General features: G+C 56.9%; 1 protein-coding gene across 1 annotated transcript; it reads left to right on the plus strand.

Annotated features, from left to right (window-relative positions):
• The first annotated feature begins 1,718 nt into the window (after positions 1–1,718).
• Positions 1,719–5,766, plus strand: ERMN (ermin). The gene is made up of 3 exons (XM_068139196.1): positions 1,719–2,262; positions 2,820–2,906; positions 5,111–5,766. Exons 1-3 carry the CDS (start codon positions 1,962–1,964, stop codon positions 5,539–5,541), a joined length of 819 nt encoding a protein of 272 aa, XP_067995297.1. The 5' UTR covers positions 1,719–1,961; the 3' UTR covers positions 5,542–5,766.
• Positions 5,767–15,397: the final 9,631 nt, after the last annotated feature.

Here is a 15,397-nt window from a genome sequence, read left to right on the forward strand (position 1 = left end):
ACAGGTTGCCCAGGGAGGTGGTGGAAGCCTCATGCCTGGAGGTTTTGAAGGCCAGGCTGGCTGTGGCTGTGAGCAACCTGCTGCAGTGTGAGGTGTCCCTGGCCATGGCAGGGGGGTTGGAAGTGGATGATCCTTGAGATCCCTTCCAGCCCTAACAATTCTATGATGCCTGGCTTGGCCCTTGGCAGCCTGACAGCTTGGTTCCCATCTCACCACAAAACATCACTTTGGCTGTGCTTTTGGGTTTCATCTGCTCTCCCTGGGAGCCAAGCCCTGAAGATGGGCTTCCCTTAGCAGGGGCCTTAGTGGTGGGGAATGGAGTTAAATCCAGTCAGCAGCCCCTCACAAGTGGTGTTCCTCAGGGCTCAGCACCTGGGCCAGTTCTCTTTGGTATCTTTCTCAGTGATCTGGATGAGGGGATTGAGTTCACCCTCAGAAAGTTTGTGGAACACCAGTTGGGTGGTAGTGTTGATCTGCTGGAGGGTAGGAGGCTCTACAGAGGGACCTGGAATGGCTGGATCAATGGGCCAAGGCCAATGGTGTGAGGGTCAACAAGGCCAAGTGCTGGGTCCTGCACTTGGGACACAACAACTCCATGAACATTCCAGGCTTGGGGCAGAGTGGCTGGAAACCACCTGGTAGAAAAGGAAGTATTGGTTGAGAGCAGCTGAAGATGAGCCAGGATGTGCACAGGTGGCCAAGAAGGACACCAGCATCCTGGCCTAAATCAGCAGTGGTGTGGCCAGCAGTGGGGCAGGATTTGTCTCCCTGGACTGGGCACTGCTGAGGCCACACCTGGAGTACTGGGTTCAGTGCTGGGTCCCTCATTCCAAGAAGGACACTGAGGAGCTGGAGTGCATCCAGAGAAGGGTAACAAAGCTGGCTGGGGTCTGGAGAACAGGGCTGGTGAGGAGCAGCTCAAGGAACTGGGGTTGTTTAGCCTGGAGAAGAGACTGAAGGGAGACCTCATTGCTCTCTACAAGTCCCTGAAAGGAGGTTGGAACCAGGTGGGGGTTGGTCTCTTCTCCCAAGGAACAAGTGACAGGACAAGAGGAAATGGCCTCTGGTTGCACCAGGGGAAGTTTAGGTTGGACATGAGGAACAATTTCTTCCTTAAAAGGGCCGTCCAGGCCTGGGCCAGGCTGCCCAGGGCAGTGGTGGAGTCCCCATCCCTGGAGGGGTTTCAAAGCCGTGGAGATGTGGTGCTGAGGGCCATGGTTCAGTGGTGACCTGGCAGTGCTGGGGTCATGGTTGGACTGCATGATCTCGAAGATCTCTTCCAACCCAAACTACTCCATGATTCTATGAGAGGGCAGGAGGTGGCCAGGCTGAGGCTGTGGCAGAGGAACATGTCCCTGCGCTGTGTGCAGGCCATGTGCCCTCCCCAGGCAGCTGGCTTGTCCCTGAGAGGTGCAGAATGTGGGCATTGTGTGGGCACGGCAGGGCCAGGTTTAGGGGCACACAAACCCACGGGGAATGTTAAGAGGGTTTAGGTGGCCGCTGCAGAGGGGACAGCGGTCACCCCCCGGGAATTAGGGGTCAGAACAATGGTGGTCCCTGTGAGCTGGCGGGGACACAAAGGGCCATTGTGCCCCGAGCACAAGATCGCTGTTTGTTCGCGGGGGCGGAGGGGCCGAGGGAGCCGCGCTCGGTGCCAGCGCCGAGCCGCCTGCCTCAGATTGTTTGTTGATGGGCATCAAAAGGCTGCATTTAATTATGCAACGGGAGCAGGCTCGGCAGGGCCAGGTGCTGATTGGTCTCCCCATGGCCAGAGCCCGCTGGCCACCCCTCGGCACAGCTGATGGTGCCACCGCGCAGAGGGGACGCGTCCTGACCGTCCGCCCGGGGGAACGAGCCCCGGGGAGAAGGGGCGAGGACCGGCGCTCCCCACCCCGGGGTGCAGGAGCGGGGCCCCCCGGAGGTGCTTGGCCCCGGCGGGTGGGCACGGCAGGGCGCTCAGTATGACGGAAGAAGTGCAGGTGGAATGCACCATGCCTGAGTGCAACGGGAGCGTAGCCCCGGAGAAGGGCCCGCGGCAGGGGACGGAGGTCATCGACGAGAGAGCAAAGCCTGCGGGGACAGCTCCCTGCCTGAACACCGACCCCAGCCTCAACACCGACCCCAGCCTCAACACCGACCCCAGCCTCAACACCGACACCAGCCTGCACACTCCACCTGCCGGAGAAAACCAGCAGGAGAAGAGAAACTTTTTGGCACCGGCCACAGTTCATGAGCATGTGGATGGAGAGAAGCAATGCAAAGGTAGGTGCAAGGCTGCCTTCCTTCAAAGAGAGAAAAAAAACCTCCTTCCCCAAAAGGGAAATGGCCTCAAATCGCTCCAGGGAAGCAGTTTAGGTTGGAGGAACGATTTCCTCCCCAAAAGTGCTGTCCAGGCCTGGCCCAGGCTGCCCAGGGCAGTGGTGGAGTCCTCATCCCTGGAAGAGTTTCAGAGCCATGGAGATGTGGTGCTGATGGGCATGGATTAGTGGTGACCTTGCAGTGCTGGGTTAAGGGTTGGACTGGATGCTTTTAAAGGTCTCTTCCAACTGAAAGGATTCTATGATTCCACGACTCTGGAAAGAAAAGCTCTTGTGTTGTGTACAGCCAGGATGGACTCTGTGGACAAGGTCCCAACCCATGGTGGCTGTGAAAGTAACTCAGAGTTAGGGACAAATCTGATTTTGCAGCTGCCCAGGACAGGATGAAATGAGCCATTTCTTCATCTGCCCTAGCTCTGCTGCCAGTCTGCCACCATTCACCCTGGTTTCCCTCCCTGAGTGCTCCACCAGCCCATGCCTTCTGCTTTGTGTCTCCTGCAGAGAAGGAAGAGGACGGCGGTGGGACGTTACAACAGGGACCAGCTGACACCCAGGACATGGAGCTGGCAGGCCAGGAACCAGAGGAAGGTAAGATGGAAAATGCTGTGGGATGTGAGGTTCTCCTGCAATGGGCAGCCTCCAAAGGCAGTGATACACAGAGGTCATGATGGGTTTGAATTCAGTCAGCCCCTGGTCTTCTGGAGGGCAATGACTCACAGATTGCACCAGGTCGGAAGGAACTCTCATAGGTCACCTTGTCCAACCCCCTGCAGGCAGCAGGGACATCTCTGACTAGATCAGGCTGCCCAGGGCCACATCAAGTCTGATCTTGAATGTCTGGGTAGCCTGTTCCAGTGTTCACCAGCCTCATTGGGAAGAGTTTCCCTCCTTACATCCAAACTTCCTCCTTATGTCCATCTGTAGAGCTGCCTTAGAAAACGTGGCTGGTGTCTTTCTTCCTGAGGTTTGCATGTATCTCCATGACCATGGGTTACTGAAACACCATGGAGCCTTCAGCCAGGAGGTCTCCAACAGCCTTGCGAGGCTGGCAGATGCTTTATCTTCTGCTCCATGCTGGGGAGCTCAGAGGACAGCCTAGGGAGGCTGTCAGTCAGAAATGTTCAGCCTCAACTCCTTCTCCTGTCTGACTCACCAAGTGTCTAAACCCCCCTGGCACCCAAGTATCTAGCAGAAAGCTGCTCTCCAAAACATCTGCTCCTGGGTTTCTCTGCTCAATCCTAGGTGAAAATGGTAGAAATCAGCTGGAGCCCAGGCTGGACCTCACAGCTGCCTCTGTGGTGAGCAGCTCATTAATGCCTGGTGACTCTACAGACAGAGATGGACACATTTAAACACCCTGTGCAAAGAGCATCCCCTGCTCAAAACGTGTCTTCTCCTCCCAAAGTATTTGCTCCTCGAGGCTGCTCCTCAGGGAGGACTTTATTGAGCACCATCAAAGGAGGAATGCTGCATCTCTCTGTGGGTGGCCTTTCAGCATTGCTGCCCTGCCCTTCCACCTTTCCTACCCATGGGCTCTCACCCAGCTGGTTGATTTTGGTGGCCACAGAATGAGGGGAAGCTTGGCTGTGGGGCTGCTGCTGCTGTTCTCCTCGTCACTGACCTGTGGGCTGGGTCCCTTTTGCCACTTCCACACCCACTGGCAGCAGCAAGTTGGCATTTTCTGTGTGTCACCTGGCACATCAGTATGAAACCCCTCCTCAGGGAAGAGCAGGCTGGCAACCTGGAGGAGCTGTGGCAGCCCTGGCAAAGGCCAGCACCATGGAATGAAGCTCTAAGAGATGTTCAGGCTGTGCCCTGCACACAGAGACTTTGCTTTGCCCAGGAAAAGGGAAAAATAATACCTGAACCTTTGCCAGGGTCAAAATAACATTTGAGAGCAGCTGCCCAGGCTCTGAGGAGGTGGAGCTGCATGGATGGAGCTGTGCTTGCTTTATGAGTGCGCAACAGAACCCTGCACAGCTCCCCTCCCCCCGGGCCCAGCCACAAGCACTGCAGCTCTCAGTTGCAGGCAGCTCTTTAGTACCCAAACTAATTTGCTCTAATTAACGCTCGGGACCCCACAGGCAAAGCCTTGAATAGGCCATTTGTTGAGATGTTTAATGTGGGACAAACAGGCCAGGCAGGAGGTGGTCACCACAGCCCGGTGGGCCACCTCTGAAGGAGGAATGTGGCTCAAAGGTCCTGCCACAGGGCCAGCACAGTCCCGTGGTGGGGTCTGCCCCACGGGGAGGGGGTGCAGCTCCTGAATGGGGAGTTTGGCTCCATGAGCCCGAGCTGAGAGCTTTGGGAACAATGTCTGGAAGGCACCACAGCAGAGTCCTGCAGAAGGGTGTTTGCCAGCCCTGGATCCAAGGGCAGGAGCAGATCTGCAGGGTGGCAGTGCCTGTGGTCCTGGGGTGTAGGGGGGAATGCTGAGCTGCTTGCCCCTCCTCAAGGCTAGGCTGTGGGCATCTGCGTCACCTCTCCTTTTACAGAAGGGATGTGAGGGGGGGGCTGCCTGGGGAGAGTGGTGCAAAAGAGATGGGCAGGTGGCCTTAAGCAGTGAGTTTGGGGAAGCACAAAGCCTTCCTAGAGCACACCTGAGCATCTGTGGTGGCAGGTATCCACCCTGGAGACGTGGGCACTGCTCACCAGGCAGCTCCAAAGCAGGCAGCTTTGGTGGCAGGAGGTGGTAAGTCTCCAAGCCTAATGCCACATGAACAGGGTGTGGGACAGGGACGTGGAGGTGGTGCTGAGCCTGTCCTCACCGTCATACCTTCTGTCTGCTGCAGGGCTGGGCAGTGAGGAGACCTCTGTGAGCAGTGGGGAACTGGGGCTGGCGGCCACCCCAGACAGGGAGGTGGTGGAGACCCCCATGGCCAGCGCTGATGGGAGAGGGAACACAACGGAGGAGGAAGCGGAGGAGGAGGAGGAAGAGGAGGACACAGAAGAGGATGAAGTTCAGGTGATCGACATCAAGAAGGAGAACAGCGAGGTGTCCCACCTAAACCCGCCAGGCAGCGGCAAGGAGGCATCTCCCCCGAGCACCCCTGGCTGCACCCCCTCCCAGGCGGAGAAAGGCAGGGAGCAGCCCAGCCTGGGGAAGAAGAACGACATCTCCAGGCACAGCTACTCCAGGTACAACACAATCTCCTACCGCAGGATCCGGAAAGGAAACACCAAGCAGCGCATCGACGAGTTCGAGTCCATGATGCACTTGTGAACTGAGGTGGGGCACGGCCGGCCCAGCTGGGCGGGCTCTTGGCTTTGGCTTTCTCTCTTTGTGTGTGCCCCCACCCCAGAGGTGTCTCCTCCCACCACACCAGGGTCACTGCTTCTCTCCTTTTTGTACATGCTTTGGTGACCCCCCCGTGAGCGTGTGCCCGCCGTGGGGGCGGGCAGGGGTGGCCGCGGCGCCACGCAATAAATAATCCCTTTGCTAAATCCATCCCCTCGGGTCCAAGGTTCCTCCTCTTCTTTCCTCTCCAGCTTCTGGGTATTAGGGATGATTGGCTTGCTGCAGGAGTGGTCTGGCACTGGAACAGGCTGCCCAGGGAGGTGGTGGAGTCACCATCCCTGGAGGGGTTCAAGGAGTGTGTAGATCATAGATCATAGAATCGATAGGGTTGGAAAAGACCTCAGAGATCATCAAGTCCAACCTGTCACCCAACACATCATGACCAACTAAACCATGGCACCAAGTGCCACATCCAATCCCCTCTTGAACACCTCCAGGGATGGGGACTCCACCACCTCCCTGGGCAGCACATTCCAATGGCCAATCTCTCTTTCTATGATGAACTTCTTCCTAACATCCAGCCTAAACCTCCCTTGGTACAGCTTGAGACTGTGTCCTCTTGTTCTGGTGCTGATTGCCTGGGAGAAGAGGCCAACCCCCACCTGGCTACAACCTCCCTTCAGGGAGTTGTAGAGAGCAAGAAGGTCTCCCCTGAGCCTCCTCTTCTCCAGGCTAAGCAACCCCAGCTCCCTCAGCCTCTCCTCACAGGGCTGTGCTCCAGACCTCTCCCCAGCTTTGTTGCCCTTCTCTGGACACGTTCAAGAGTCTCAATGTCCTTCTTAAACTGAGGGGCCCAGAACTGGACACAGGACTCAGGATGTGGCCTAACCAGTGCTGAGCACAGGGCAGAATGACCTCCCTGCTCCTGCTGGCCACACTGTTCCTGATACAGGCCAGGATGCCATTGGCCTTCTTGGCCACCTGGGCACACTGCAGGCTCATGTTCCGTTGCTGCCAACCACTATCTCCAGGTCCCTCTCTGCCTGGCTGCTCTCCAGCCACTCTGACCCCAGCCTGTAGCACTGCATGGGGTTGTTGTGACCAAAGTGCAGCACCCAGCACTTGGACTTGTTGAATGCCATCCTGTTGGACTCTACCCATCTGCCCAGCCTGTCAAGGTCCCTCTGCAGGGCTCTCCAACCCTCTAACAGTAATGGTCATGATGGTTGGGTTATGGTTGGACTCGATGATCTTAAAGGTCTTTTCCAACCTTAATGGTTCTATGCAGCCACATTCAGACAATGGATTGTCTTCAGCTGGCTGGGGCTTGCTCTAGCAGCCACCACAGATGTGGCCCACACTGTCAGCAGTGCTGGGCATGAGTTGGCAGCACAGCAGCCTTGTGACACTGGCCAGGGCAGGGTAAGGAACACAAGAGATGCTTGTTTGCCACCCCAGTGTGCTCTTTGCTACTGTCTGCCCCTGCTGGCACCTCCTTGTCTGCCCCTGCCAGCCACCTCCTGCCAGCCACTGCCCACTGCCACCTTCTGCTGTGTTACAGGCAGGTCTGAGAGTCATAGAATCACAGAATGGTAAGGGTTAGGAAGGACCTCTAGAGGTCATTGAGTCCACCCCTCCCTCCCACCACCCAAGCAGCATCAACTGGGGCAGGTCACACAGGATCACATTCAGGTGGCTTTGGAAGCTCTCCAGAGAAGGAGACTCCACAACTTCTCTGGGCAGCCTGCTCCAGGGCTCCAGCACCCTCACAGCAAAGAAGTTTCTCCTCATTGAGGTGGAACTTCCTGTGTTCCAGCTTGCACCCATTGCTCCTTGTCCCATGACTGGCACCACTGGCACCTTCATCTTGACACCCACCCCTCAGATATTTACAGACATTAGTAAGATCCCCTCTGAGTCTTCTCAAGGCTAACAGCTCCAGGTCTCTCAGCCTTTCTTCGCAGGAGAGATGTTTAAGTCCCTTCATCATCCTCTATCATCCTCATAGCCTCCATTGGACTATCTCCAGTAGCTCTCTCTCTCTTAAAGATGGAAGACCCTCCTGCTGAGCTGTAAGGTCCAGCCTGGACTCATTTGCTTTCTAACCTTCCTTCAGGGGCAGTCTGGGTGCAGCTGGACCCAAGTTTAGCCCTCTGCCAAGCAGTCTGGGCTCCAGGTTCAGCCCCAGAGTTGGTTTATTTCAGCTCAAGCTGGTACCTCTGGAGAGGGACTCCCAACAAAGAAGTCCCTGGACAGTGGTCCCTTAACAACCTAAATACTTGAGGCCAGTCTTTGATAGGGACAGACTTTTGAGCAGGGCCTGTTGTGGCAGGACAAGTGATGATGGTTTGAGCTAAAAGAGGGAGATTCAAACTAGATGGAAGAAATGTTTTGATGCTGAGGGTGGTGAGACCCTGGCCCAGGGTGCCCTATCCCTGGAACCATTGCAGGTCAGGTTGTTTGGGGCTCTGAGCAACCTGCTCTAGTTGCAGACGTCCCTGCTGACTGCAGGGGGGTTGGACTGGATGACCTTGGTAGGTCCCTTCCTACCCAACCCATTCCATGATTCTAAGGGCTGCCTCATTTATCACAGGGTGCAGGGGCTCAGGGCCTCCCTAAATACAAGCTGGGCAGAAGTTCAATGCTTGTGATCTAAGACTTTAGTCAGCCCAGCTGCTCATGCTAAACAAGCCACCCATGCCCACCAAAGCCAAAGAGGCTTCAATTCAACCTAATTTTAAAGTGATGACAGAATGATGGCCTGCAAGGGGATTCTTTTCATCCCCCACACGCTGGTGGGCTGGAGGACATTTGCATCTGTGGGTCTGCTGACATGCAGGAGTGAAGAAAGATGAGAAGACATCAAGGTTCCTCTTCCCCCACTGCCATCCCTAACATCTCCAAGGGCATCTGGATTCTTTTTGCAGCACTGAGTCAGCACCAGGCAGGACTGGTGCTTGGAGAGTTGTCACCATGGATGTCTTCAGACCAGGCTGCCCAGAGCAATGGTGGAGTCCCCACCCCTGGTGGGGTTCCAGAGCTGTGGAAATGTGGTGCTGAGGGGCCTGGTTTAGTGCAGCTGGCAGTGCTGGCTTGATGGTTGATCTTAAAGGTCCCTTCCAACCAAAACAATTCTCTGAGTCTATGATGTTACCTGCCTACTGCAGTCCTCATCACAGGTGCCACCAAGCCAGCCCACCTGCAGTCATGGTTTCAGCCAGCCCCACAACAAGCAGCTCCTCTTCTCCACAGCCTCCTTCCCCAGCCCTGATGCTGTGGACACCCCCTCACCTGTCCCAGAGGCACCCATCCTCCCCAGCCATGGGCATTGCCATCAGTGGTGCCCAGCTGTGGGGGGCAGAGGAGCTCTGGGCAGGTGGCACCTCTGATGTCTGAGGTGGGATTAAACTTTGCAGATGTTATCCTCCATGTGGAGGTGTTGAGAGCAGCTGAGAAAGGGAGAGGAGGTAAGGAACATGTTAGGCTCCAGATGCTGTGGCCTCCATCAGCTGTATGAGCTTTGAGGGCTGGTTTGACATCTCCAGCAGCACTGAGTATTGCTTGGACTTTGCCTTGTTCTGCATAAAGGCAATGGTTTACTGGTGATGTGGAAACAACCATCAATGCTCAAATTCTGTGCTGTCTGTGGCAGACACAGCCCCTGTTGTGCTATTCACAGTTGTTTGTTTGCTCTCTGCCCTCTGTGACCTCAGAGCTCTGCTTGTATGGACTCATACTGTGGGCTTGTTTTGCCCAGGGACAGCTGCTCACTGCTCCTGGAGGAGCTGCACATTTCTCCTAGGGATGTGACCATTGCTGGGCTTGGGGAACTGCTGAGGTTCTGGGTAGCAGAGTGCTGTGAGCTGACCAGCCTCTGCATACCTGAGAAGGGCAAAGAAGCTGGGGAAGGGTCTGGAGAACAGGGCTGGTGAGGAGCAGCTGAGGGAACTGGGGGTGTTTAATCTAAAAGAGGCTGAGGGGAGACCTCATTCCTCTCTACAGATCCCTGAAAGGAGGTTGGGGTGAAGAGGGAGGTGGTATCTTTCCCCGGAAATGGCTTGAAATTGTGCCAGGGCAGGTTTGGGTTGGAGATGAGGAACAATTTCTTTGCTACAAGAGTGGTCAGGCACTGGACCAGGCTGCCCAGGGAGGTGGTGGAGTCACCATCCCTGGAAGTGTTCAAGAAACCTGTGGGCATGGCACTCTGGGACATGTGAGGAGGCAGACACCGGGAGATGGAAATGAGCAGGCAGACAGCGGGAGATGGAAGTGAGGAGGCAGACACAGGGAGATGGAAGTGAGCAGGCAGACAGCGGGAGATGGAAGTGAGCAGGCAGACACTGGGAGATGGAAGTGAGGAGGCAGACACAGGGAGATGGAAGTGAGCAGGCAGACAGCGGGAGATGGAAGTGAGCAGGCAGACACAGGGAGATGGAAGTGAGGAGGCAGACAGCGGGAGATGGAAGTGAGCAGGCAGACACAGGGAGATGGAAGTGAGGAGGCAGACAGTGGGAGATGGAAGTGAGGAGGCAGACACAGGGAGATGGAAGTGAGCAGGCAGACACTGGGAGATGGAAGTGAGCAGGCAGACACTGGGAGATGGAAGTGAGCAGGCAGACAGCGGGAGATGGAAGTGAGCAGGCAGACAGCGGGAGATGGAAGTGAGCAGGCAGACACGGGGAGATGGAAGTGAGCAGGCAGACAGCGGGAGATGGAAGTGAGCAGGCAGACAGCGGGAGATGGAAGTGAGCAGGCAGACACTGGGAGATGGAAGTGAGGAGGCAGACACAGGGAGATGGAAGTGAGCAGGCAGACAGCGGGAGATGGAAGTGAGCAGGCAGACAGCGGGAGATGGAAGCGAGCAGGCAGACACTGGGAGATGGAAGTGAGCAGGCAGACACTGGGAGATGGAAGTGAGCAGGCAGACAGCGGGAGATGGAAATGAGCAGGCAGACAGCGGGAGATGGAAGTGAGCAGGCAGACAGCGGGAGATGGAAGCGAGCAGGCAGACAGCGGGAGATGGAAGCGAGCAGGCAGACAGCGGGAGATGGAAGTGAGCAGGCAGACACTGGGAGATGGAAGTGAGCAGGCAGACAGCGGGAGATGGAAGTGAGGAGGCAGACACAGGGAGATGGAAGTGAGCAGGCAGACACTGGGAGATGGAAGTGAGGAGGCAGACAGCGGGAGATGGAAGTGAGCAGGCAGACAGCGGGAGGTGGAAGTGAGCAGGCAGACACTGGGAGATGGAAGTGAGCAGGCAGACAGCGGGAGATGGAAGTGAGCAGGCAGACAGCGGGAGATGGAAGTGAGCAGGCAGACACAGGGAGATGGAAGTGAGCAGGCAGACACTGGGAGATGGAAGTGAGCAGGCAGACAGCGGGAGATGGAAATGAGCAGGCAGACACTGGGAGATGGAAGTGAGCAGGCAGACAGCGGGAGATGGAAGTGAGCAGGCAGACAGCGGGAGATGGAAGTGAGCAGGCAGACAGCGGGAGATGGAAATGAGCAGGCAGACAGCGGGAGATGGAAGCGAGCAGGCAGACACTGGGAGATGGAAGTGAGCAGGCAGACAGCGGGAGATGGAAGTGAGCAGGCAGACAGTGGGAGATGGAAGTGAGCAGGCAGACACTGGGAGATGGAAGTGAGCAGGCAGACAGCGGGAGATGGAAATGAGCAGGCAGACACTGGGAGATGGAAGTGAGCAGGCAGACACTGGGAGATGGAAGTGAGCAGGCAGACAGCGGGAGATGGAAATGAGCAGGCAGACAGCGGGAGATGGAAATGAGCAGGCAGACAGCGGGAGATGGAAGCGAGCAGAAAGACACTGGGAGATGGAAGTGAGCAGGCAGACAGCGGGAGATGGAAGTGAGCAGGCAGACAGCGGGAGATGGAAGTGAGCAGGCAGACACTGGGAGATGGAAGTGAGCAGGCAGACAGCGGGAGATGGAAGTGAGCAGGCAGACAGCGGGAGATGGAAGTGAGCAGGCAGACAGCGGGAGATGGAAGCGAGCAGGCAGACAGCGGGAGATGGAAGTGAGCAGGCAGACACTGGGAGATGGAAGTGAGCAGGCAGACAGCGGGAGATGGAAGTGAGGAGGCAGACACAGGGAGATGGAAGTGAGCAGGCAGACACTGGGAGATGGAAGTGAGGAGGCAGACAGCGGGAGATGGAAGTGAGCAGGCAGACAGCGGGAGGTGGAAGTGAGCAGGCAGACACTGGGAGATGGAAGTGAGCAGGCAGACAGCGGGAGATGGAAGTGAGCAGGCAGACAGCGGGAGATGGAAGTGAGCAGGCAGACACAGGGAGATGGAAGTGAGCAGGCAGACACTGGGAGATGGAAGTGAGCAGGCAGACAGCGGGAGATGGAAATGAGCAGGCAGACACTGGGAGATGGAAGTGAGCAGGCAGACACTGGGAGATGGAAGTGAGCAGGCAGACAGCGGGAGATGGAAGTGAGCAGGCAGACAGCGGGAGATGGAAATGAGCAGGCAGACAGCGGGAGATGGAAGCGAGCAGGCAGACACTGGGAGATGGAAGTGAGCAGGCAGACAGCGGGAGATGGAAGTGAGCAGGCAGACACTGGGAGATGGAAGTGAGCAGGCAGACAGCGGGAGATGGAAATGAGCAGGCAGACACTGGGAGATGGAAGTGAGCAGGCAGACACTGGGAGATGGAAGTGAGCAGGCAGACAGCGGGAGATGGAAGTGAGCAGGCAGACACTGGGAGATGGAAGTGAGGAGGCAGACAGCGGGAGATGGAAGTGAGCAGGCAGACAGCGGGAGATGGAAATGAGCAGGCAGACAGCGGGAGATGGAAATGAGCAGGCAGACAGCGGGAGATGGAAGCGAGCAGAAAGACACTGGGAGATGGAAGTGAGCAGGCAGACAGCGGGAGATGGAAGTGAGCAGGCAGACACTGGGAGATGGAAGTGAGCAGGCAGACAGCGGGAGATGGAAGTGAGCAGGCAGACACTGGGAGATGGAATTGAGGAGGCAGACAGCGGGAGATGGAAGTGAGCAGGCAGACAGCGGGAGATGGAAGTGAGCAGGCAGACACTGGGAGATGGAAGTGAGGAGGCAGACACAGGGAGATGGAAGTGAGCAGGCAGACAGCGGGAGATGGAAGTGAGCAGGCAGACACAGGGAGATGGAAGTGAGGAGGCAGACACAGGGAGATGGAAGCGAGCAGGCAGACACTGGGAGATGGAAGTGAGCAGGCAGACACTGGGAGATGGAAGTGAGGAGGCAGACAGCGGGAGATGGAAGTGAGCAGGCAGACAGCGGAGGTGGAAGTGAGCAGGCAGACACTGGGAGATGGAAGCGAGCAGGCAGACAGCGGGAGATGGAAGTGAGGAGGCAGACACAGGGAGATGGAAGTGAGCAGGCAGACAGCGGGAGATGGAAGTGAGCAGGCAGACAGTGGGAGATGGAAGTGAGCAGGCAGACAGCGGGAGATGGAAGTGAGCAGGCAGACAGCGGGAGATGGAAGTGAGCAGGCAGACACGGGGAGATGGAAGCGAGCAGGCAGACAGCGGGAGATGGAAGTGAGCAGGCAGACAGCGGGAGATGGAAGTGAGCAGGCAGACACTGGGAGATGGAAGTGAGGAGGCAGACACAGGGAGATGGAAGCGAGCAGGCAGACAGCGGGAGATGGAAGTGAGCAGGCAGACACAGGGAGATGGAAGTGAGCAGGCAGACAGCGGGAGATGGAAGTGAGCAGGCAGACAGCGGGAGATGGAAGTGAGCAGGCAGACAGCGGGAGATGGAAGTGAGCAGGCAGACACTGGGAGATGGAAGTGAGCAGGCAGACAGCGGGAGATGGAAGTGAGCAGGCAGACAGCGGGAGGTGGAAGCGAGGAAGCAGACACTGGGAGATGGAAGTGAGCAGGCAGACACTGGGAGATGGAAGTGAGCAGGCAGACAGCGGCAGGTGGAATTGAGGAGGCAGACACCGGGAGATGGAAGCGAAGGAGGCAGACAGCAGGAGAAGGGAAGCAAGTGACAAGCCTGGCAATGGGATGTGACCCTGACATGTGCCTGCTTGGAGCCTGCTCAGTGACAAGTGACTGAATGTCAGCACATGGCATCTGATGAAGTTCAGGCTCCTGACAGAAGATGACTGCACAAACATCATCTGTGTCACCTCCCTGATGGTGACTGCAGGCTTGGGGCACTGAAGGAGGCAGAGGGAACTGGGAAGACAGCTGGAGCAGGAGCCAAGTGGGAAGATCTGCTGGGTTACTCCACGTTGTGACAGACTCAGGCTGTCAGACAGTGTCACTGTGGAGCCACTACATCAGAGGAGACCTTGTGGCACCTTCTGAACAACCCAAGCAGAAATATGAGGGGATTTGGGGAACATGGGATGGTGGAGGCTCAGCTGTCTTCAACAGCAGGGTGCAAACTGGTATGTTCAGCCCTGAGTATCCCCAGCAGCTGGTGCTGGAGAAGCCCTTTCCCTCAGCACAGTGCAGTGGGGCAGAAGAGCTGCTGGCCCCAGTACTGCCACAGCTGGCCCAGGGGTAGCCTCCCACAGTGGCAACTTCCCAATGGGAATGATGGAAGAAATTCTGCCTGGGACACGTTGGTGCTGCAGCTCCTGGAACAGGATTGATCCTCCTGTCAGACCTGTCTCCCCCAAAAGTGGGGATGGCTTTTGGAGACAACTGGTTTCATAGAACCCTGGAATCCCAGACTGGTTTGGGTGGGAAGGGACCTTTAAATGCCATCTAATCCAACCCCCCTGCAGGCAGCAGGGACATTTGTAACCAGAGCAGGCTGCTCAGAGCCCCAAACAACCTGACCTGCAATGGTTCCAGGCATGGGGCATCTCCCATCTCTCTGGGCAAGCTGGGACAGGCTCTCACCACCCTCAGTATCAAACATTTCTCCCATCTCTCCAGCCTGAATCTCCTTCTTTTAGCTCAAACCATCACCCCTTGCCCTGGCACATCAGGCCCTGTGCAAAAGTCTGTCCCCAGCTTTCTGACTGGCCACTTCATGCCCTGAAAGGCCACCAGAAGGTCTCCCTGCAGCCTTCTCCTCTCCAGGCTGAACAAGCCTAACCTCTCAGCCTGGCCTCACAGCAGAGGGCTTCCAGCCCTCCCAGCATTGCTGTGGCCTCCTCTGTCCCTGCTCCAGCAGGTCCCTGTCTCTCCAGAGCTGGCCCCAGCCCTGCAGGTGGGGTCTCAGCAGAGCATAGCAGAGGGGCAGAATCCCCTCCCTGCCCCTGCTGCCCACACTGCTGGGGATCAGCCCAGGACACAGCTGGGGCTGGGCATGCATGGTGCCAGCTCATGTCCAGCTTTGCACACACCAGCACACCCCCAACCCCCAGGCTCCAGCACAGGCTCCCCTACACCCCAAGAAGCCTGGCAAGAAGCAGGACAAGCCCTCACAGCTCCTCTCTTCTCCAAGCAAAGCAAGGCACACGTGTCTTGGCTGGCACATGAGAGCTCACTGAGTCTTCCACAGTCCCTGGTCTACCTCAGCTGCTGGGCAGCTCATTGACCCAGAGCTGCCTCCCAGGATGAGGAGAAGGCTTTTTTCCAGGAGCAGTCGATTCCTGCAGAGCCCTGCTGCTCATCTGCCAGTGGCAACAGGTCCCACAGGGCAGGCTCCCGTGGCCAGGCACAGCATAGGCCTGCTGGGTGGATTTTTTCAATGCTCTGGTCAATAAAGTGTCACTGTCTGTGCAAGGAGAAGCAGCCCAGTTTGCTCTTCACAGCCTGAGAGAGCCCTGGAGGTGCTTCTGTAGCTCCTGTGGAAGGAGAAGCAGCCCAGTTTGCTCTTCACAGCCTGAGAGAGCCCTGGAGGTGCTTCTGTAGCTCCTGTGGAAGGA

The sequence above is a fragment of the Melanerpes formicivorus genome, unplaced genomic scaffold (assembly GCF_026170545.1).
Source record: "Melanerpes formicivorus ecotype bairdi unplaced genomic scaffold, bMelFor1.0.p_v2 SCAF_5, whole genome shotgun sequence".
NCBI lineage: Eukaryota > Metazoa > Chordata > Aves > Piciformes > Picidae > Melanerpes > Melanerpes formicivorus.

Excerpts from the sequence above, each read along its gene's own strand:
- ERMN (XM_068139196.1), top strand. The coding sequence starts at position 1,962 with ATGACGGAAGAAGTGCAGGTGGAATGCACCATGCCTGAGTGCAACGGG. Across the intron at positions 2,263-2,819 it reads TGGAGAGAAGCAATGCAAAG|AGAAGGAAGAGGACGGCGGT; the intron begins GTAGGTGCAAGG and ends TGTCTCCTGCAG. Across the intron at positions 2,907-5,110 it reads AGGCCAGGAACCAGAGGAAG|GGCTGGGCAGTGAGGAGACC; the intron begins GTAAGATGGAAA and ends TGTCTGCTGCAG.